A 22,290-nucleotide genomic window follows, 5' to 3' on the forward strand; every position below is an offset into this window, starting at 1 on the left:
AACATGGCAGCTCTGGTGAACACACATGACTGTTGAAGTGGCAGGAAAAGGTATGATTTAACTGAGTAAACAAACAAAATATTTATGAATTAAATGAAATGGCTTAATGAAAATTTTCCTGACAAAATGTTAAAAAAAAAATCCCCAAAATACAAACTGAAAGAAGGAAAGGAATATGAAAAATAAATAAAAAAGTATATGAAAATATATGGCTTTGTCAGCCATTGGAACAGGCTACCCAGGGAAGTGGTGGAGTCACCATCCCAGGAGGTGTTTAAAAGGTGTTTAGATGAGGTTCTTAGGGACATAGTTTAGTGTCAGAGTTAGGTTAGGTTATGGTTGGACTCAATGATCCTGAGGTTCTCTTCCAACTGAAATGATTCTATTCTATTCTATTCTATTCTATTCTATTCTATTCTATTCTATTCTATTCTATTCTATTCTATTCTATTCTGTTCTGTTCTGTTCTGTTCTGTTCTGTTCTGTTCTGTTCTGTTCTAATAATTAAAACCCACCAACACTTGGGAACTGTATTTTCCATTAAAACATGTAAACCCAATTTCAGTTTTCTCACCATCTGCTTATGAAGTTGCACTTCACTCTAAAGGCTCATTTTAACAGGGCTGTGAGGGCACCACAGGGCCTGACTCCTGCTTTGGCAGGACCCTGGGGCTCCCTCACCCTGCCCGTGGCCCAGGGCCCCACGTCAGCCCCCCAAGGTTGCCAGCCCCTGCCCAGACCCTGCTCCTGGCCCTGCTCTCTGGATGGGCCCCTTGGCACCATTGTATCTAGCCCTGTGTCCTTCAGGTCCTGACACAAGGGGAGGAGGAGGCGCTGAGCTCTTCTCTCTGGTGACCAACGACAGAACCCGAGGGAATGTCAGGAAGATGTGCCAGAGGATATTTAGGTTGGACATGAGGAAAAGGTTCTTCCCCCAGAGGGTGGTGGAGCACTGGAACAGGCTCCCCAGGGAGGTGTCACTGCCCCAAGCCTGACAGTGTTCAAGAAGAGACTGGACAACACCCTCAGACACACGGTGTGAACTGTGGGGTTGTCACATGCAGGGATAGGAGTTGGACCTGATGATCCTTGCGGGTCCCATTCAACTCAGGACATTTTGTGATTCTACGACTCTGGTGTACCCTGGTCCTGGCTCAGCCCCTCACCCTGCCAGGGGTTGCCGATGGACCCTGACACCCCCGGCTGTGGGTGACAGTGCCTTCAGGTGAGGGCACAGCCATTGTGGAGCCCACAGGTGGGCGCTTCTGCTCTTTACCATGTTTGCTGCAGCTCTGTAATGGCAGGACAAGCCCCAGCCTTGGCACAGGGCACCAACACACTCACTTGTGCAGTTACAAAGCAGGGAAAATAAATCCTCTGCCTCCCGCCATGCCCTGTGTTGCATCCAAGCGCCGTGGCACATTCTCCCGGTGTCAAGATGTCAGGCAGTGTCACCCGCCCAGCTTTTCGGGCTGGGACGGCATGAAGTTCGCTCCCTGTACGAGTGTGTGTGTGTCATCGACTGTGCCTTACTTCCTCCTGCGGGACCGGTTAAATATTAACACAGTGATACACGTATTTGGGCGGGGGGAAGGGGAGAGGCAAGCCTTACCTCACCACATCCCGGGGACAATGTCAGAGCGGGCGCCTGCCCCGGGGCCTGGTAGCTGAGAGGCGGCAGAGCCCGCGCTTCTTCCCCGCCGCTGTGCCTGGGCAGCCGCTTTGCCGCCTGAGGGAGGTTTCCCGAGGCAGCGAGGGCTGGCCTGGAGCTCCTTGCTTTGAACGCCGCCGGAGGCCTCCTCCGGTGTCCCTCGGGGTGGAGGGTGCGAGCAGGCTCGTCGTCAAAGGGAAAGCAGTCGGAGACACCCTCTCTTGGCGCCCAGGGAAGCGATCCAGGTAACCCCTCCGGAGACATTACGTGCTTTGCAGCAGAAGGAGCTGGCAGCTGAAAGATAATTTAACCCTCTCCTCTGCTCCTGCTACAGCAGGGAGGCCAGCCCTAGGCTAGTTGCAGTGGGGTGAGCAGAGGGGTTTTGTGACCCCCCATTTACTGCTGTGCTCCCTGGTGTTTGGGGCAGGTGTTCCCTGCATCATGGGGTTCCTAAACCACCCGAGACCCTCTCTGTTGCTGTGCCAGATCCAGCTGCCACTCCTTCAGGGTGATATTATCCATATTATCCCCTCGCCTCTGGCATGGATGCAGGAAGGAGCAGGCTCGGAGCCACACACAGCAGCACTTCCAATGCTCATCGCCCCGTGCACCTGCAGAAAAGGTAAAAAGCAGCTGAGGCCAAACCCCAGGTGTTTAATTCATCATTGGCCAAAGTACGCTGTTTTGTCTGGGGACTGGGTAGTATTTCCTGTTCCTTTGAAAGTCCATTGTGAAACGAAGCAAAACAAAACATTATAGATCCCTTCGTTTCCCTCTTCACTTTGCGTCACCCCTAATAATTTATTGATTTTAGACTGAATTTGGGCATAAGATTCTAGCACGTTTATTCTTCTCCATAACGCTTTGCTCAGCTCAACTTGCTTTGGTGCAGCTAGGTTTCTCCCCAGACCTGTAGATGTGCCTGGGATCGCAGCTTCCTGGAAAAGGACACAGTACTGACTTCTTGACGTGCTTCCTGGTGCTTTACTTGGACTGTTTCACTTCATACGAAAGATGAAACCAACTCTTAGAAAATACTGTCTGGTTTGTGTACATACAGCAAGGTATCGCAGTGACAGAGGAAGCAGAAATCCCTCCAGGCAGTGCATGGTGACCTTCCTGTCCCAGCTGTCCGCTGGGGACTACTCTGCACATGAAACACTGAAGTGAGAAAAAAACCCAAAACCTTTCAAAAGGCACTGGACAAACCCAAAACAGCCTACAAACTACCTCCTCTCCCAACAGGCAGTTGAAGAAATCAACCCACAGGTTCAGCTTTAGATGTTGATTAATTGACAGGGCTGGCTCCTAAGTTTGCAAGGTAAACTGGAAGCTTGCAAAATGGGAAAATGCAAAGCAAATTGGCAGCTGAGCTGGTCCAGTCGGAGCTGCTGCAGTAAACTTAGCAAGACCTCCTCCTTAAAGCACCAAGAGGTGAACAGAGCTCCAGTATAGCTTGATGCAGCAGCTGAACATGTTTGGAAAGACAGCAAAATATGCTTTTTGTTTGTTTTTATTGGTATTTTTGGCAGGAGACATTCCTCCTACATGGGCACTCTGTGAGAGGCACTGCCACCCACCCCTGTGCCATCCCACCACTACTGCTTTCACAAAAGGCCTGCTCAGAATTAATGCAGGGTCTTCTCACAAAACTGCAAAATGAACTGCTTGCTTAAGGGGAGCAAAACAGCCGAGCCAGGGCTTTTGTGTTTTGTGCCTTGGTGTGGTTTTGGTTTTAGCAAAAGAGTGGTCAAAAAAGTGTGGTTGTTCCAGGAAAGTCAGAGTGTCTCTGTGGTGATATTGATATTTATGCATTGTGCAGAGCTGCCACAAAGAGCACCCCTAAAATCCAAAACACCTTCCTGACAAGGAATATGGGCTGGCCACAAAATCACATCCTCTGGCCAGTGCCACTTTCATGAATGCAAGATTTAATTTCCTAGTTAAGAAGTTTGTAAACCAAGTAGTGCAGTTAAACTCTCTCCCACACATTTTGAGGGGGAGGAGAATAACATCACACAAGTGAATCACAAGCATTGGAAAAGCAGAAAATGCAAAAGTAAGGTGATGGCTCCCACCCAAGCTCTGTATCTTATATCCGACCATGGTGAAGTGCAGGTGATGTTTTATTCTGAGGTGTAAAAGGCACTCTCAGGTTCAGAGAAATAATTCTGGGGTCCCCCTTTGCAGCAGAAGGTCTTCTGAGCACTCAGTCTGGGGAGCTGGAAGGAGATATGGTGTTTCTCATCCTTGCCCCGAGGCAGGTGGGATGGAGAGAACAGGGTGGCAGGAGCTGCTCCTCCTGACTGGGGTGACCCCTGTGCAACAGGGGCCTGACAGGACTGCCAGAGCAATGATGGTACCAGGCTCTCCCTGGAAATACATGAGCAGGAATCCTAGTTTTGGAGTTAAGCACACAGAAAAATGGCAAAACTATCTTTTTGGGTGTAGCAGTGCATTGAAATATTCTCACACTTCCTGTCCCAGAGGCTGCCTGGTGCAGGAGGCATCAGTTTCCCAGGACAGGGGGGAGGTAACAATCTCTCTGAATGCAGGTCTGCTCCCCTTGACTCCAGGGAAGCAGCTGGCACCCTGCGTAGTTGCCCTGTGTGACAATAAATGGTGCAGCAGAGGGTTCATTAGTTTACCAGGATGCCACCAGCAGCACAGACGGTGCACCCACAATACACATGAAATTTCAAGCAGCTTAGAGAATTATTTTTCCCAGCTGCTCATTATTAAGTTTAATGATGCAGATGGAGCTCCCCTGACACAGTGAATCCTGAAGCAGTAATGTTGTAAGAGCCAGGAGGGACTAAGCACATGAAAGATGTAAGGTCCACAGGGGGAGGTTTCTCTGCTCAAGAAAGTTCCTCTACTTCTTTTGAAACAGTTGTTTTGAGAAAAGATATTGCTCTCCTTCCAAACCCTCCCTCACTTAATCTTCTCCCCTTGTTGGTAATATAGGTCACATAAAGTCACATTTTATCACAGGACACAAAGCAGCAGCTCATTACTGAGTTTCTCAACACAGTCTGTTCTTCAGCTTCTTCTCAAGTATGCAGTGACTGCTGGTGGCTTTCTGCCTTCGGGACCAGGATAGAATGCTCCAATGGAGAGGTTCCTGAAATTCATTTTACTTCCTCTCATCTTAACTGCCTCGCTGCCAGGTAGGACACATTCATAACCGGTGAAATGAGCCATTGTGAACAAAATGTGTGAACTGATGTTAAAGCTGTGTAAACAGCAGTTACTGGTGATATTAGATTGAACTGTAAGTCCCAGAGAGGAATTATTTAGTGTTTGAAATGGTTAAGTTTGCATTTCAAGCCTGAATGATCTAATGGCTTAGAGTGGACTTCAGTGTGCAGGAGTGAGCAGTGGATGGGGTGGGGAGGAGGTGGGGAGGCTGCCCTCTCTCACTTGCAGTGAGGGATGTCCCACTTATTTCTTCCTCTCCTTGTTCTCATCTTCCTCTTGCCTGTTCCGAACTGCTTTTGAGGGAGCATTTGTAGAGAACTCAATATCAGAAGCTGATTTTGCTTCCAGAACTATGTGCAAATTATCATTTCGCTAGTTTGCCTCCACTTTACATTTCACACGCCTGAGTTTCAAAGTCAATTCAGATAAAAGGTATCTTGGTGGCAGAGCTTCAAAGAAAATGTGAATATAAAGTAACTAGTTGGAGACAAGGTTGATTTCTTGATTTCTTTTATACATATATATATATATATATATATATATATATATTTAAATTATGATCTACCTGGGGTTTTAACAGGCTCTGAAAGGAGAGAGCTGATTGGGATGAGAGGGGAGGTATTATCATGGCTTAATAACTGGTGAAAGGAAACACAATGCAGGAATAAACATTGTGTTTTCTGAGCAGAATGGTGTTCCCAGTGGAATTGCACAGGGATATGTGGTATTCAACAAGCTCTTAAACAACCTAGTGAAGAGGAGTGAACTGTGAGGTGGCAGACTTTGCAGGTGGTGCAGAACTACTTAGGGCAACCGAATCCAAAAAGAGACTATGAAGATTTGCCATAAAATGTCACAATGCCAAATGTGTGAGTAATAAAGGAGCAGAAAACTTTTAACACAAAGCATCGCTTAACTGATGATATCTAGTGGGGGAATAGAATACATTTCTAGGAAAGACGGTAAAATGCTGAAAAAGAGAAAAATACTCTGCTTACGCTCTTCAGCAAGGGAAATACAATGAAACTTGGCATTATATGAATCCATATAAAGCTTGTGTCTTGAATACTAAATGTTTTGTTAGCCCTTCCACTCATTAGGTCTGCAAATGGTATAAAATATTACAGAGGTGATCAAAGGTATGAGGAGGCCTTCACTGGGATACTTTTCTGCCTTTGAAAAGGAAGAAACAGTAAAGATTTATTAAAGTAATTATGTGGAGCTGAATGGAGAAATGGTTATAATGGTTATAACAAAAACACTAGAGGCAACCAGTAAAACTATCAGATGGAAGGTTTAATGCAAACCAAAGACTACACTTTTCATCACAGTATGTAATAAAATAAGGGTTACCAAATTGTAAAGAAGCTGAAAAAAGCTAGAAACAAATAGCATGGAATATAGATCTACAGGTACAGATGCAACCCCTGGCTCAGGCAGCCTCTAGATGTCTTATTGTTGGACAATAAGACGATGTAACAGGAAATCACAGAACCATAGAATGTCCTGAGTTGGAAGGGACCCACAAGGATCGTCGAGTCCAACTCCTGTCCCTGCACAGGACAACCCCACAGTTCACACCATGTGTCTGGGGGTGTTGTCCAGTCTCTTCTTGAACACTGTCAGGTTTGGGGCCGTGACACCTCCCTGGGGAGCCTGTTCTGGTGCTCCACCACCCTCTGGGGGAAGAACCTTTTCCTCATGTCCAACCTAAACCTCCCCTGGCACATCTTCCTGACATTCCCTCGTGTCCTCTCACTGGTCACCAGAGAGAAGAGCTTGGCACCTGTCCCTCCTATTTTTTTCTGTTTCTTATACTGTCTTCTTAAGCATCCAGAGCAGAGTACCACCTGTTTTAGATGTCTGCTACCCTTCACTAATGCTTTCAATCAAACATGCCTGCAATGAGCATTTTATTACCCCGCTTGTGGGCTGTACTGGGGTAGCAGGCACTGCCTGCTCTGTGTGGTGCAGCCATGGGAGTGCCCACACCCCAGAGCAGACAACAAAAAGTCTGTTGTGGAGAGACAAGTGCTGCACCTGAAAGGGGCATTGCTGCTCTTGCAGTGTCGGGAGCGGCGAGGGTGGGCGGTGTGGCTGGGCTGCTGCAGCAGCTTCATGGCACAGCTGCTTTGAACACCCATCCTTCTGGGTGGGCACTGGGCGTCCTTTGTCAGTGACAGCCTTGCAGACCAGTGCAGGGTCTCAGCCTGCTGCTGGGACATCCATGGTGGTGCTGCTGTGGTGCTCCCAGCCTGGGGACCCTCACTGCTGGAGACAGGAAACAGTGCAGGACCAGAGGAGTGGTCCAGCAACAAAGCCAGGAGAGGCTACAGGGGAGAGCTGTCAAACAGTGAGTGAGAGAAGAGACGGGAAGACACACTTGGGGGCTGTGGGGAGGTTTGTGTGCTGGTGGGTGGAAATGTGTGCTGCCAAGTACCAGTAGACTGGTATTACTTGTCAGAAACATCCTGTAAGCATTCAAAAAACTCCTGTTAACATAAGCAAACAAACTAGTCATTCTCTGCAGGCTTTGACAAGCTCTAACCTATTTTGGTGTTCAAAAAGCTCAGCTGCAGGGCTATTGGTTTTTGAAATAAACTTGAGCTGAAGAAAAATCCAACTAAATCCGAAACAATTTATTGCAGAGCTGTTGCTCAAGCAGTGGGCCAACAATGAGGCAGAGAAGACAGAAGACAGGGTAGAGTGAGCAAGAGAATAAAGAATGAGTGAAAAGAAAAAGGAATTTAGAACACACTGTAAGGAAAAAATGTAGTAATTGAAACAGAAATAGCAGAGAAGGAAGGGAGGAAGACAGAGATTGGATGCAAAAACTGAAAGATAAAAGGCAGTGTTTATGGAAACACAATATGTATACAGAGTGGAATACTATTTTGAAATACAATAATGAGGCTGAAAAAAAGGAATAATTGTGGCAAAAGGATAAGCCCATATTGCCCTTTACTGCACTGTATCCAAATAGGTCTCTCATAAAAGAGGAAAGAAAGAGTCATCAAAGGAGAGGAGGGATGGAAAAGAAGGTAGGAGCATCCCAATGCCCTTGTTGCTGAAACTTTCAGCATGAAAAAGTGATCCTTTAGAGTTATTTCAAGCATGGAAGTAAAAACATTAGTGACGAAGGACCAGGGCAATTCTCTGGCAAGTGAGGTTCCTTCAGTGCAGGCGCCATTCAGAAAATGAAATGCATTTTCATTTCTTCAAAACTGCAATGATATGACAGTGGATTTGTGTGACAGAGGAGGGAACAAACAACTCATAAAGGAGTTGGTGTGTACTCTGCATGCTGTTGGGAAGGACTGAGCAACTGAAATACCATAAATACCTATAATTTTAGTCGAACTTTCACTAGTGACTGCTTTATAAACATTTGGTGATGTACCTCAAATAAATGTCCTCATATAACTTTGTTCTTCAAAAAACAAGGGACAGTGCAACATACGAAGATAGCCTAATAGCAGAGATGATATTTGCCTAGGTGGGATTTCGTATTGGTTGTGTGTGGGAAAGCAGATGTTAAACCAGTGGATCAGAGCTGAACATGTAATTCCTCTAAAATGCAATGACAATCTAGCCTGAGGCCTTAATTTGTCTAAAAGCAACCATCTGCCAGATATTTTTTCAAGCAGTATGCAAATGAAACTAGCACTAAAATTTTCTCCTTAGTGCAAGAAACAAGGTCCAGCAAATGGACTTACAACACTGGCTTAAGGAACTAGTAACTGGGTTTAGATCCCATTTCTGTCATGAATGTCCTTTTTGACCTTACACAAGTCACTTTATCAGTGTTTGTACACGGGTTGGACAAAATAATGCACTGTTGGTTCAGGACTCCACGTGCTATTGCAGGATAAAAAATAAAGAGCAAAAAGATAAAGAAGCCAAGTTTAAACAACCAAAAATGTTTTGGCAGCTGGTGTAGAAGGCTCATGAAGCTTCTTTTTCAGTTGTGCTGGGGCTTTACTGAGATGTAAAGGGAGGCAAGGCTGAGCTATGTCTCACTCCTCAGTCCTCCTCCCACCTATAGGATCCCCAACTGCATGTTGAACATCAGGGAAGAGGGACATATTATGTGACAAATGGTCTCACTGAAATGCACTTCATCAGTGCATGTTCATTAGAAAACCCGTAGCTCTGTATATGATGTCATCAACAGGCATGTGACCAGTTCCTAACATTCAAAAAGTGACAAATAGAAAAGGGAGGAAATGGCTTTTAGGCATTTTGTTGAGCTAACTATATGTAAAGCAATGTAGTAAGGCATGCACATGATTTGATTGCTGAGTTCATCTTCAGGTTGTTTCATGTTTTAAATAATTTTGGTTCACCTTTACAAGTCTGAGGAGAGCTTTGAATAAACACTACTGGAAAAAATGAGCCATTTAAGTTGAACAGAAATATGTTTTATAATATCTTATCTGGATTTACTAACTATCAGTGGAAGTTAAGTTTGCTTTTCGTTTAAAGATTTATTGCTTACACACAGATATACTTTGGAGAATGAGGGTGCATGGCAGTGGTAACATAAACCAAGAAAGTGGAAAATTTTTGTAAAGGTTTTTGTAAACATGAGATAACTCATAGTCTATCATGCAAAGAACCAGGGAAATCTAGCTTTGTATAATCCTGCAAAACAAAGAATGAAAAGGCTTTTGTCTGTAAATACATGTGGCAGGTGGGAGGGAAGAGAGGAGCTATTTGTATTACAGAACAATTCGTGGCACAAACCTGGTTAGATATACACTTCCTAGGACTGTGCGTGAGCTGGGAATTAGAAAATGATGTTGACAATGGAGCAATGAGATTACAGACCCTATGCCCTGGGTGCATTCACTGAGGCTCTGGTTGCAATGTCGTAACTGAGATTGGGCTTTGGTTCCAATTATACAACTATCAAACATGTCTTTTGTGTGAGACAGTACAGCATATTCTCCCCTCTAATGTCAGTTGTTGACTGAATGAAAAATGAATTTTTCAGTAATTTATAATTAATCCACTAATGAATAAACTGCCTAAAATGTAGAAAACCTAGATTGAATGAAACCTTTAAAAATCACTTCATTGTCCTGAATACTTGTGGCAAGCGAGTAATGGCCATTTCAGACTTTCTTTCTCTTGAAAAATAATCAAACACTTATATTCAGGCCAAATTTGCAAACACGAGGTTTTAATTAGATTGCTGTGAACTATAGTATGTAATTGCTGTAATTATGCAGGCTGCGGCCTGAATCATTAAGGGTAGCCCTGGCAGTCCTGATGCTTCCTCAGCGTGAATGTTTCCCAGTAAGTGATGAAAACCCTACTGATGAGATGGATCTCACTGGCAGAACTGCTTGGTCTGCAGGGACCTTGGAAATCTCCATCTTTGGAGATACTCCAAACTTGATTTGACAAGGCCCTGTGCAAATTGCCCAACTGTGAAGATGGCTCTGCTTGGAGCAGATGGTTGGGCTAGAGACTTCCTGAGGTCTCCTGCCATTGAAACCTGTCAGTGCCTCCATCAAAGAGCAGCTCCCTCACAGTGAGTTGCAGATGAGCACTAGGACAAAAAGGAGATGACCTGGGCCTAGAGGCAGGTGAAGAGATGACAGCAGCTCGGGGAGATGAGGAAGAGCTGTGCCCAGTGGCATGCATGCAGAGCACAGGTGATTCCCTGAGATGGACCTTAGTGATAGTAGGGTGTGCAATGGCAGTCCTCCCTCCTCCTCCAGTCCAGTGACTTAGTAAAGTGACTGGCTCATGACAGGGTACCATTTTGGGATCCCCAATACAGGAAAGACATCGGTAAGCTGCTCTCTCAAGTCCTGTTCCCTAATACACCAACCAACTAATTTGGGATGTTCTTACAGTGTGACGGTTTGTCCCTCATGAAGACTAGGGTATACAATGTCCTGTCTCTGAACAACAGTTTAAGATTTGCCCACCTTCGAAACAGCACCATTTCCCCCAGCTATTTCAAGGACTGAAGTCACAGCTGCTTCTTTGAAAAAGGTTGTCTCTGCTTTTGTCCTTCCTTCACTTTCTGCTTGGTAGAAGTGAGTGATTCTGCTTTTCCATGTGCAAGGGATCCACCATCTGCCTGGGCAGCAACTGTTCCTTCATTCCTCTGAGGGCAATGGAAGGTCCTGGGTCTGCTGAGGAGGGAAAGAAAAAAAAATGCCTTTTGAGAAAGGAGCTTTTAGTCCTGAAAGATAGCAGCGAAAATTCATACTACCTTTTGAGGAAGCAAAACTCATGAATTACAGCAGCTTTGGTTAACAGAAAGCCTGAGAAGGTGGATAAGTAGGTATGTGATGCATGTGTGAGAAATAGGGGAAGGGGCAGATGAATAGGGGAAAGAGCATAGAAGGGTGTATGCTGGGGCTGGAAAAAATCAGTAGCAATCTGAGTTACAGAAAAGGGGCCAGTTACACACTCCTTTATTTACTTGAAGTTTAGAGAATATATGTGTTTTCCTATCTAAAAGTGAAAAATTATTATTTCAGCAAAATTCTGGGGTGTATTAGAATGGGGGTGGTTAGTAGATTGAGAGAGGTTCTCCTTCCCCTCTACTCTGCCCTGGTGAGACCACATCTGGAATATTGTGTCCAGTTCTGGGCCCCTCAGTTCAAGAAGGACAGGGAACCGCTGCAGAAAGTCCAGCGCAAGGCAACGAAGATGATTAAGGGAGTGGAGCATCTCCCTTATGAGGAAAGGCTGAGGGAGCTGGGTCTCTTTAGCTTGGAGAAGAGGAGACTGAGGGGTCACCTCATTAATGTTCACAGATATATAAAGGGTTAGTGTCACAATGATGGAGCTAGGCTCTTCTCGGTGACAACCAATGATAGGACAAAGCGTAATGGGTGCAAACTGGAACACAAAAGGTTCCACTTAAATTTGAGAAGAAACTTCTTCTCAGTGAGGGTGCCAGAGCACTGGAACAGGCTGCCCAGGGAGGTTGTGGAGTCTCCTTCTCTGGAGACATTCAAGACCTGCCTGGACACCTTCCTGTGTAACCTCATCTAGGTGTTCCTGCTCCGGCAGGGGAATTGGACTAGATGATCTTTTGAGGTCACTTCCAGTCCCAAACATTCTCTGATTCTGTGATTCTGTGGTGAGTCAGCCTTTTAGTGAATCACTGAAGAGAGACAGGTGATTTCGGAATGGGAGTAGCAGAGACAAAATTTGAATGCATCTTTGAAGAAAACCATGTAATATAGGACGGAGCTGAAAGATTAGGTTATACATCTCCATTTCTGAACTGGTTAAGATCTTTTAAACTACATAAGTGTGTACTTCTTGGGTTTTTAATGATTGGCTTGGGGATCCGTTATAACAATGTAGCATTTGACCACTGCTTACTGCTGTGGGATTAACATTCCTCAGTTGTAATTCCCATTCACCATACATACCTCTAACTACTTACTGACAGGAATTGTGGAACAAGAGGCAAGAATCTTTTCCTGAAAGTATCAGGTACTGACAGCTGTCAGAGGTGAAGTGCCAGTTTAACTGAATCAGCAGCCTTTCCTGATACATGACTAAGTGCTTAGTACCCCAGTACTCTATTTGAACCAAAGCACCTGGCTTTTTAGTCTTAAATTGCTGGCAGTAAAAATTAAGTCAGAGGCCTTTGGTGGCAGTATTGTATATGTATTTAGAGACTGTATATTTTTCTTCCTTCCAGGTCTTGGCTTTTGTTACTCTATCATAAATAGCCCTGAGAATGCAACAGTCCTTGCTGGTTCAGATGCCCGGTTTAATTGCACTGTGTCAGTAGGATGGCTAATTCTCATTTGGCTGTTCAATGGAAACCCTGTCCTCACTGTCATCAATCCTCAGGGAGCCATTGAAACATCAGACCGCTTCACCTCTCGAAATTATACCAGTAGCAATGGGTTTACCTCAGAGCTGATCATCCACAACACCCAGCTGAGTGATTCTGGAAAAATTGAATGCAGCACCCAGCAACCTAATGAGAGCAGCTTTGCATTTCTTTCTGTTCAAGGTGCGTATAACCACCAATAGAAAGCTATTTTATTATACTGCACTTAAAGGAATCCTCTGATGGATTGCTCAAATTATCCCTGTGAAGGAGTACATGTTCTCATTTACCATTCTTTTCCTCCTGTCTTCCTTGTCTTAATTTTACTCTCAAAGCAGGTTTCAGAGTCACATTCAGAGTGCCATTAACAAAGGTTATGACTGCCTTTGCTTTTTCCAGTTACATCTTTTATTTGTCATTGGATTGCACTGAATTGCCTGAAGGCTGTATCAGGCCCAGAAGCAGTCACTCCAAAATTATCTTTTGGCTAGAAACAGTATGGATTACCCCTATGCACATCTTATTATATGACCCTTCTGCTGTCTTTAGAGCACATCTCTCTCCTTTCTCCTTCAGGAATCGGTCTGTGTCTAACTTATTTGAGTTTGATTTAATGGTACGTAGAAGTAAACCCTTGAGATATGATGTGATATTCTACATACAATTGCTGCTGCAAGCTTCCATTTCCAAAGAACAAAAAGTTCCTGCATATCATGCCCCTGTACATGAGACCTCTTCTCCTCTCTGAAGCATCAATAGCGACAGAATGCAGCCAGTAAAGCAAGGTCTAACCACATGACACTAGCCTTTGTCAAGGAGATGCTTTATGCAATGAGAACATCTCATCATCTACCTGTAAACATTTCCTGATAAAACCCAACCATACTTAAAACTTACAGAGAAACACTGTTATTTCATTATTTTGTCCTTCAGTTGGAAATATATCAGGATTGCTAAAAAGTCTAATTTCTTGCTTTTTATTGGAAAGGTACTGAAACCTGAGACTTGTGCTTTAGACATGCCAAACAATGTGTCCATGAAGTTGTAATATCTGCATGTTTATTTCATGCATATGGTATATCTGTGCTAATAATGATTGTTTTTGACTTAATATCTCAAGGCATAGCTATTTCTAGGTAGCAAGATAAGATTTAAAATGATCAGCAGGAAAGCAATGCAGCCAAATATTCTGAAGGAACAAAACATCTTTTCCCTCCTACAGTTAATGGATCTTTATTCATCAAAAATAGCACCTTAACAGTAACAGAGAACAAAACAGTTGAAATTGTTTGTGAAGCCTTAGAATGGGCTCCAGCTCCAGACATTGCCTGGATGACAAATGACTCTTTCATTGATAAGTCAAGGTATGTTACCCAGCAAAGTCAAGGATCTAATGGCCTCCACAATGCCCTGAGCATCCTAACTTTGACTCCGGTGGACACTGAGATTTTGACTTGTTTAGCTGACATAGAAGCACTCCCTAACCCTCAGAATGCAACTGTAACTGTTATTTTTGTCAACTCTACTATGGGTAAGTGAATGTTTGTTGTACTTTTCCTATATTTTAGTGCCTGTACTGTAATGCCTATACTTAGAACTGTGCTTTTTGTTTTGTTTTGCTTTGTTTTATTTTGAAAAGTCTTTTATTTGCAAAATAAATACCACGAGATATGCAAAGGTGATAGAACTAAGGCCCAGTAGCCACAACCCGATACATAGGTAGAGTAAAATTCACATCTTTGAGAGGACTGCTACAAGTCTAATGAACCATGAAGTCCAACTTAGGACTGAGCAAGACAAATGAAGCAGTACATCTGCCACTGGCTCCTACTATGGATTCACTGCTAAGAAAACCAGCCTTTGTTCCTTGATCAAGTAAACATCTGATGAATTTAGATCTTAAATATCCCTGATTAGGCCATGCATGCCATATTAGCATGATGTGTTAGGCCTCGTTTACTCAAAGCCAGACCCCTCTCCGTAATATTCAACACCAGTTTTACCACTGACTTGGAAAAAAAGCCTGAGTTTTACTCCCCATTTCTACACACAACCTGAAACAGATTCTGTACTAGTACTTCAGGTGCAAATGGAAAGTTCTCCATGTGAGCGGTGACCTGACGTGATGGAGCTGTTGTAGTATGGTGGTAACATCCCCAGGACTGCACTGAGGCTGGCACTTAACTGCAGATGGCAGCATTTAAAAGTAGGAACTTCTGTACTGTGTCCCTTATCTGCTGTAAGAAAGTCTTCGTATGTGGTATATTCACCCATTACAGAACAAGAATCAGGTCGTCAAGAGAATCTTCATATTTGTGTGCCTTATCCCAAAGTCTACTTGAGATCAACAAACCATTGGCCCTGCTTTCCTCTTCCTGTCATGGTCTCTTTCACATCTTAGAAGAAGGGAAAAAAAGTCCTGCAGCAACATATGTAGAATTCTTTGGATGGTGCATTTGGTTGCTTTTTATTGCCTTTTATTTAAGTAAATTCAGGGTAGCTTTAATCCAAGCAGGGGTGCAGGTCATATCTCTCAAGAACAGTTAGCAGGACCTTTTATAACCCTAAATATTTTTGCTAAGGTTGTCAGCATTTTCTGTAATGCTGCTGATTTTTGGCCTCAGTGACATCCTATGAAAATAAAATTCTATAATTTAACACATTCACAGTATTAAGAGGTTCATTGTGAAAAGGATGGTGTTACCTGGTTTGTACTGCCAGCATGGAACAAAGCAAGCGGGACTATCACTATAGATCTGCCTCACAATCTAACCGAATCCTACAGAAAATGTTTTTGTTTTCCAAACTGTAACAAAATAAGACTGAGTAAGAGGAAGTGTCTCCCTGTGGGTAAGCAGTGTTTCATGCAGACGAGGGAGACAATACCAGACTGTCCTTAGGAACATTTCTCTGCTGGGACTAGCCAAGTGTCTCATCTGTCAGGTGGAGGAGATTCAAGACAAACTAAACTGGAAGCATGAGAGGAGCTGAGGTTACTAAGTGTAGGTACACCGCCTCCTACAGTGACACAGTCCAGCCTACAGTGATATCACTTTTATTAGCCTGATCCTGTGGTACAGGGAATGTATAGATTATATGGAGGTTTTTTTTTGCCTTAGGTCTATGCATCCTCAGCTGTCTTCTGTTCAGAGTAGGTCTTTGAACCTATGTTTCTTTTCATGATGTGGTGAGCATCGTGAACTGCTATAATCATGCTGACAGCTTCTCTTAATGAACAGGTTTTTCTTCTGTAACGGTTGAACATGGCACATAGAAAGACATTCTTATAGTGGATTGATGAAGGGTTTGGTATAGAAGTTTCGACACACAAACAACTGAGGAGGTTGAGTAACTGTGCCTTGTATTTTAAGTATGAGTCATTATTAACAAGCCTCTTTCAGAAGTACTTGCTTTTTAATGCAGCTGAAAAAGGTAATTTCACCATTCTTAATTTGACATCCTTGTAGTCAGATTGATCCTAATTACTGACTAAGCAAAATAGAACTATCCTGAGGAAATTAATAAATTCCCCTGCCTACTCATTTGTGAAGTACTGAGGTATCCACCGTCAGTTTCCATAGCTACTCATTGTAAATCAGAAGAGGCAAAAAACAGATGTCATGAAGCACAATTAGTATGTAATTAATGATTGTAAAGGACCATAATTCATTTCTCTTTGGAAAAATCATTGTGCAGGAGCAGACACTGAAAATTTGTCAGGACGTGAGAATATGAAGTCCTTAAATTATTAGAAGGAAACAAAGACATGGCATTTATGACAGAGGAAGATATATAATATATATATATCATACTTGAAGTCTCAAAGGTTGTCTGACTTTTTATATACAGTCTCAGCCTTAGCTAGCTGTTGTCAGGAAAGAATATGACTAGCTTCAAACGTCTAAGGAATCCTTCCCAAAACTACTGCAACATCAATTTCAGCCCTCACTTCAAAGCTTGAGGAATCAAATTCCTCCATGTTCCTCACAGGTAATACCTGTCCATTTGCAAGAACTGCAAACAAAAACCTGAGCTCTCTTCAGCCAGCCTTCTCCTGATCAATGAACATCCTACCTTCCTGTACTTCTAGATCAGTCTTAATCTCAGACCTTTCCATCCAAGGTGATGCATGTTTATGTCAGTCACTCCTCCTTCAGAGTTAACTCACTCACAGTAATGTTTGATTGAGATTTGGGAACTCCTATAGAGTCATCCTGGCAGATGTATTCACAGAGAATTTATTGGGAAATGAGGTTCAAGGCAGTCCCTTAGCTGGGACTAAGCTCTCTTGGGCATCAGTGTTGACTTAATTGGTCTGTGACCTGCAGAAGATGAGATGAGATGAGCCTGATCTTCCTTTGCTTTGTAAGTTAGCCAGAAAGCTCCAAGAAGCAATGTGCAGCTTTTTCCAGTCTCTGGTTTCTCCTTGCTTACCAGCGTGTGCCACAGAAAATCTTTTTTTTATCTGCAGATATTACTTAGCCCAGGTAAATTTTGGAGCAGCTTTGGGAGGGCCCAGAGGTCCAGAGAGCAACAGAGGATGGGCTCTATAGATAGAGAAAAGTGCTTTATCCACGCTAAGCATCTCACGTAACTTGCTGTGGATTTACTAAAAGGCCTAAAAGTGATTTGATGGCCTTAGTACCCCTCTCTTGCACCCCTACTTGCGTGTTGAACTGGCAGGTTTTGCATTCACACCTTCTGGTCCCAGCTCCACTTTCTTTCTGGATCCTCCAAAAATGGAGAGAAACTACAATGCTGAAGTGCTGGGAGTGTTTGTGTTGTGTCCTGTCCTTCTCACTTCAGCTCCTTACATGATACTCTTGGTATGTAACCTGAACCTGACAGGGAGCGAAATACCTTGGTGTGGCAGCCGGTCTGGAGGTATGGGCCTGTGCAGGTGTGTTTAGCATCTCCGTTAATACTAGGCTTAAGCTTTTGCCTAAATGACAATTATAAACCCAGCGTGACAGAAGGGGTTTTGTCAAGTCTGGATGTGTCTTACACCTGTAATTTGGATTGGAAGCTTTTTTCTAAGAAACTGTCAATATTGTTTTGGTGCTGCTTTTCAACAGGTAGCCGAATCACGTGATTCTGAAATACTTGTTCAAAACCAATCGGCAGGACAATGTGACAATCAGAACTGACATCTTTCTTGTGCATCCAACTACGTAGGAAATATGCTATATTTTAAAAATTCTGTGCACGCGGGAGCTCCGTAGGAAAACTGTTTGGTCATAGCAACCGATTTCAGCAAGACACTGAATTATCTTTAAATCACCTCATTTAACACTGTAGATTACAGCAAAGACAGAGGAATAAGTTAATGTTGTGAGAAGGATGGTAAATAAGATGGGTTAGTAGCTACGTATTCCCAAACACTCCCACTCTTTACAGTTTTTGTTCTTTGCTGCTGTTTAAGTGGGTAATACATACCCTACCAAGTATGTTCCAAAATCAAACACCTGTTGAAATCAGTGAGAGAAATCCCAGGATGGAATTAATCAGAAAATTGCATCTACAGGCTGGAGATCTCCACTTGTACTAGTCACCTGAGACTATTGCTGTGGTCTGTGGGCAGAAATGGACACTTTTTCAGAGCTGTTAGTCTCATCAAAAGGGACACACACACATTTGGCCAAACGAATCATAACCCAAACACCTATTTTCTTTCTACTGAGAAAAGCAGCTAGGCAAGATACTTAGAATCTGAAGTAGAGACATCTAAATAGAATCATAACTTCTCTCCCCAACCTCAAACATCTCCAAAGGATGCTGGGAGGCCCAGCACACCTACAAAATAAACCTCAGGTTGGAAAATTGCAACCCTGTGTTTTCAGAAGAGAAGTAGCTGTCATAAAAGTTACAGTTGCAATAAAGAATTTGCATATGGAAACATTTTAAATTCTTGGGCACCATCCATAAATACAGAATCTGTCATTTGGAAAACAGACACTCCTTGTTAAATAATCAACAAGCAGTTAATAGCCTCTCACAAAAAAGGTAAATATTCTGAAAAGGATGTTTTGACACTCTGATAGTACAATATTTCTCCATTTAATTTAACAGAAAATGATTACATTGAAGACAGCAGAAGCACGTGGGTTATTGTACTTGCAGTTGTGCTTTCGGTTGTTGGTATTGTTCTTCTGATCATTATTATTGCAGTTGTTGTACGCTGCTGCTGCCTAAAGAAGAAAGGTAAGTGGAGCCTCACAATTGATCTGCACTTTAAAAAGTTTCTTAAATTCATAAATTCATAAATCTCCTAGTTATGTCACCTCTGGTGCTGTGCAAAGACCTGTAGACACAAGTGTGAGCAGATAGATCCTGCTTTTAACTATGATCTGGTTAAGATGCTCCTTGCCTTCACCTTGCTGTTCCTCTTGTAAATTGGTTCCAAAGTAATCAGTGTCAGCTATTCACAGTAACTAAAAAGGGCAAGTGTTTTTCAGGAGCACATTAGCTTTCACTGGTGTGCAGTTCCCATGCTGAGGTTCTTTGCTGAAGCACACGTTCAGTGCTGTGTGCCTCATTTCCAACTTCTGTGTAAGGTGTTCTACAGGGATGTTGTGCAATTTTGTAAATGGGGAGGAGAGTGGGGAGAAGAGATACCCTCGTGTTAGCTGGCATGCAGTGCATGCTCTAAAAGGAGCTCTGTAGTAGTTCACATTTTGTTTTCCTGCATTTAAAACTTTTTTTTTTTTTTTTTTTTTTTTTTTCCCTCAGGATCTACGTATGAAAATGAGATAAGGTAAGCTGGATGAGGTGGGAGAATTTTCGTTTTTACTCAGCTCTTTCAGGGTGCTGCAGGACGGTGACAGGCATGTGCCAGATTCCATGCCCCGTTTTCCAGCACCCCCAGGTGCTGTGAGACCTTGCCCATTTCTGTACGCACGGCAGGGGAAGTGGGGGCAGCATGCAGGAGAGGGGACTGACTATAGAGGCAAAAAGGGAGGGCCACAGCTCGCAGCAAGTTGTGAGGTCTGTTCCCACAACCAACTGGGTGAAAAGAACCAAAATCCTCCCAACGCTGACTCTCTTGGTTCAGCAAGCACAGCAATTACAAACTGAAAATATGCTCCTACGGAAGCTGACGAGCAAAGCCAATACTTAAAAATTGCTGTACCCACCCCAGTGTCTCGGGCAGGCAAGGGGAGGAGCTCTACCTGCATCAAGCTGCCTGCTACCATGCCTGCCTGCTGCTGCCTGCATGCTGCTGCCCGCGGGCGATGTCCCTCGCTGCCAGAGGGGGTCACTGCCAGCCCGGCAGCAGCGCCAGGGCTGCCGCGCCTCCCGGCGAGAAGCCCGCTCGCAAACGAATCCGGATGGATTGGCAATGAAATTAGACCGTCTCCTATGCTCTTTTAAGGTTGCTCAGCGTTAGTCTGATGAAAATTGAATAAATAAACAAAGCTGCCCTGATGATGAGTGTCAACGTGTAAGCGAGTGATGCTCAGATGTGCTTGAGTACAAAGCTGTTGATACATTATCACATTGAGTTGGAAAACGTTAGAAATCATAAGCTGATGGTTATCAGCATTAAGATCCTACTTATTGGCACCGGTGCAGCTGTGACAGACATGTCAGTGAGGTTACCTGGAGTTATTTTATCTGAGCTACTTGTGAGCATTCTAAGTTCATACTTCGCCTACACTTGTGGGGCTTTTAACTCCCCCTCTCTTAAAGAGTTTACAAAACCTTATACCACTTTGCTGCACACTTCAGTGATATCCAGATTCATTAATGGCTTCTGGAGCAGAAATTTTACAGAGGCCTGTTGACAGATTTTAATTTGTGCAGCTTTTTATTGATACAAAACTAAAGGAGGTCATTAGGTAAACACTATTTTCTCCTGAGGAAATAATTATAATTATGTCATGCCATACCCGTAAAATTCCATGTGATTTCTTAGTTTGTGATGCTAGATTGTTCATTTTACCAAGTGCAGCTATATAAATAAAGTAGGACTAAATCAGCAGGAAATGGGAGACCAAAAACAGATACCACTACTGTATCGGTTTTGCTGTGAATGAGGTGCTACAAAGCCTTTTGGCTTGGATTTTAACTTGATTCTGACAAAAGCCTTCTGCAAGGGTCAACCCTACTAAGGCAAAATCAGTTGAACATGCAGGGAAGCATCAGCTCAGCAGTGGGGACAGATATGGCCAGGTCCGTGTCCTTCCCAGGACCCTGCCTTGCTAGTACAGGTGTGCACGGTGCTTCCTTTCGGACAACCTGAACAGGTCCAGAATAGGGCATAATGTTACTTTCTCCCTATTTCTTTGAATCTGATCTGGGCAAATACGTGTATATCTTCATGGCAGAATGTGTGGGTTTAGATCTCAGTACAATAAAGTTCCTATTTTCCCATCAACTGTAAACAAATGCTGAATGTTAAGCAAAGGCTTAAGCAAGTACTTCAGCAGTGGGATGAGTCCAGGGCCTATGGCTTAGCTTTACATTAGAAACTCAGTGTTGACCGTTCTGCAGAGCTTTAGCATATGTAAACAATGGCACTGAAATCACAGGTTTTGTAGATTCTGATTTTTTTTGTTCTTGGAGGGAACCTAGCTGCAGTAAAAAGGATTATAATTGTCCAGAATTTGGAAGCTGCATTGTAGTAGCATCAAAGAAGTAGTGAGACCAGGGATATATTGTTTTGCTTCCCACATTTATTTTTAACTTTGCTGGCTATCATTCTGTACCTCCCACACTTTTTTGTAGCTGTTTTCAACTTGGCTACTACATTGAGTTTGCTGAGATCCAAGGATCAGATAAAATAGACAGTAAAGCATCATGTTACGTGAAGGTGGTATTCCTAAACAATTGCTTTTGTCTTCTAGCAACATGACAGGTTTCTTAGTGGTGTCTAACTTTATTATCTCCTAAAAAAAGCCACATACTCATAGCTGGCTTGTCAAATTTATGTGTGCATCAGTAATGCTCAGCTGAAGCTCTATGGACCTGCAAAGTAATTGCTACTAAACACAAAATGTAAATGCAGCAGTTTCTACAAATATTGCACAAGCAAAATGTTTCCCCCTTCCCTTACAAATTCCTGGCTTGTCATAATCCTGCCAATTCATGCTTGCCACACGTGAAACCTAGGCAAAGATAGACCTGGGACTATCCTGGAGAAGAGTCCATTGTAGGAACAGATGAATAGTAGCATCTCTTGTAGCATTAGATTTTTGAGTAAAATGTCACTTTTCTCAGTGTTCAGCTCTGCAGGTCACTGTTCTGCAATTTCAGAGGTGTGTTAACTTTAACCAAGGAAGTTCTGTCAACTTCACTGTGGCTACACTCACTTTTAAAGTAAACTTCAAAGTGAAAGATTAACTTTGAAATGTACAGATGAATCACTTGGGAGCTATCTGTGGTGATGTGAGCTAACATGCTTTGCTTTTGCAATTGTGTGGGCTCAAATCACAAAAATGATGAGCTAATTGACCTAGCTGGTGTTCCCATATTGGGCCACAAGATATTCTGTAATTCAGAACTAGAGATGAAAATTAATTTCCTACAAAACCTATGGTCTGGAACAGAATCTTTGCTTTTCAAAGACTGATAATTTATTTGTCTGCTTTCTGATAATGTGGCAGATGGGAACTTT

At 43.3% G+C, this 22,290-nt stretch overlaps 1 protein-coding gene across 6 annotated transcripts in view; it reads left to right on the forward strand.

Annotated features, from left to right (window-relative positions):
• The first annotated feature begins 1,579 nt into the window (after window positions 1–1,579).
• IGSF5 (immunoglobulin superfamily member 5) overlaps window positions 1,580–22,290 on the forward strand; it is a 35,064-nt gene continuing 14,353 nt past the window's right edge. Inside the window, exons 1-6 of one of the 6 annotated variants that reach the window (XM_005511345.3) lie at window positions 1,580–1,896; window positions 4,698–4,821; window positions 12,537–12,857; window positions 13,897–14,205; window positions 18,744–18,875; window positions 19,404–19,428. In XM_005511345.3, the coding sequence (XP_005511402.1) occupies window positions 4,764–4,821; window positions 12,537–12,857; window positions 13,897–14,205; window positions 18,744–18,875; window positions 19,404–19,428 (845 nt within the window). In that variant the 5' untranslated portion in view covers window positions 1,580–1,896; window positions 4,698–4,763. Of the gene's footprint in view, window positions 1,897–2,141; window positions 2,274–4,618; window positions 4,822–12,536; window positions 12,858–13,896; window positions 14,206–18,743; window positions 18,876–19,403; window positions 19,429–22,290 lie in introns of those variants that run through there. The other 5 variants (XM_065068152.1, XM_065068159.1, XM_021299634.2 and 2 more) reach the window with 5 other exon arrangements.

Source organism: Columba livia, chromosome 1 (genome assembly GCF_036013475.1).
Source record: "Columba livia isolate bColLiv1 breed racing homer chromosome 1, bColLiv1.pat.W.v2, whole genome shotgun sequence".
Classification (NCBI taxonomy): domain Eukaryota; kingdom Metazoa; phylum Chordata; class Aves; order Columbiformes; family Columbidae; genus Columba; species Columba livia.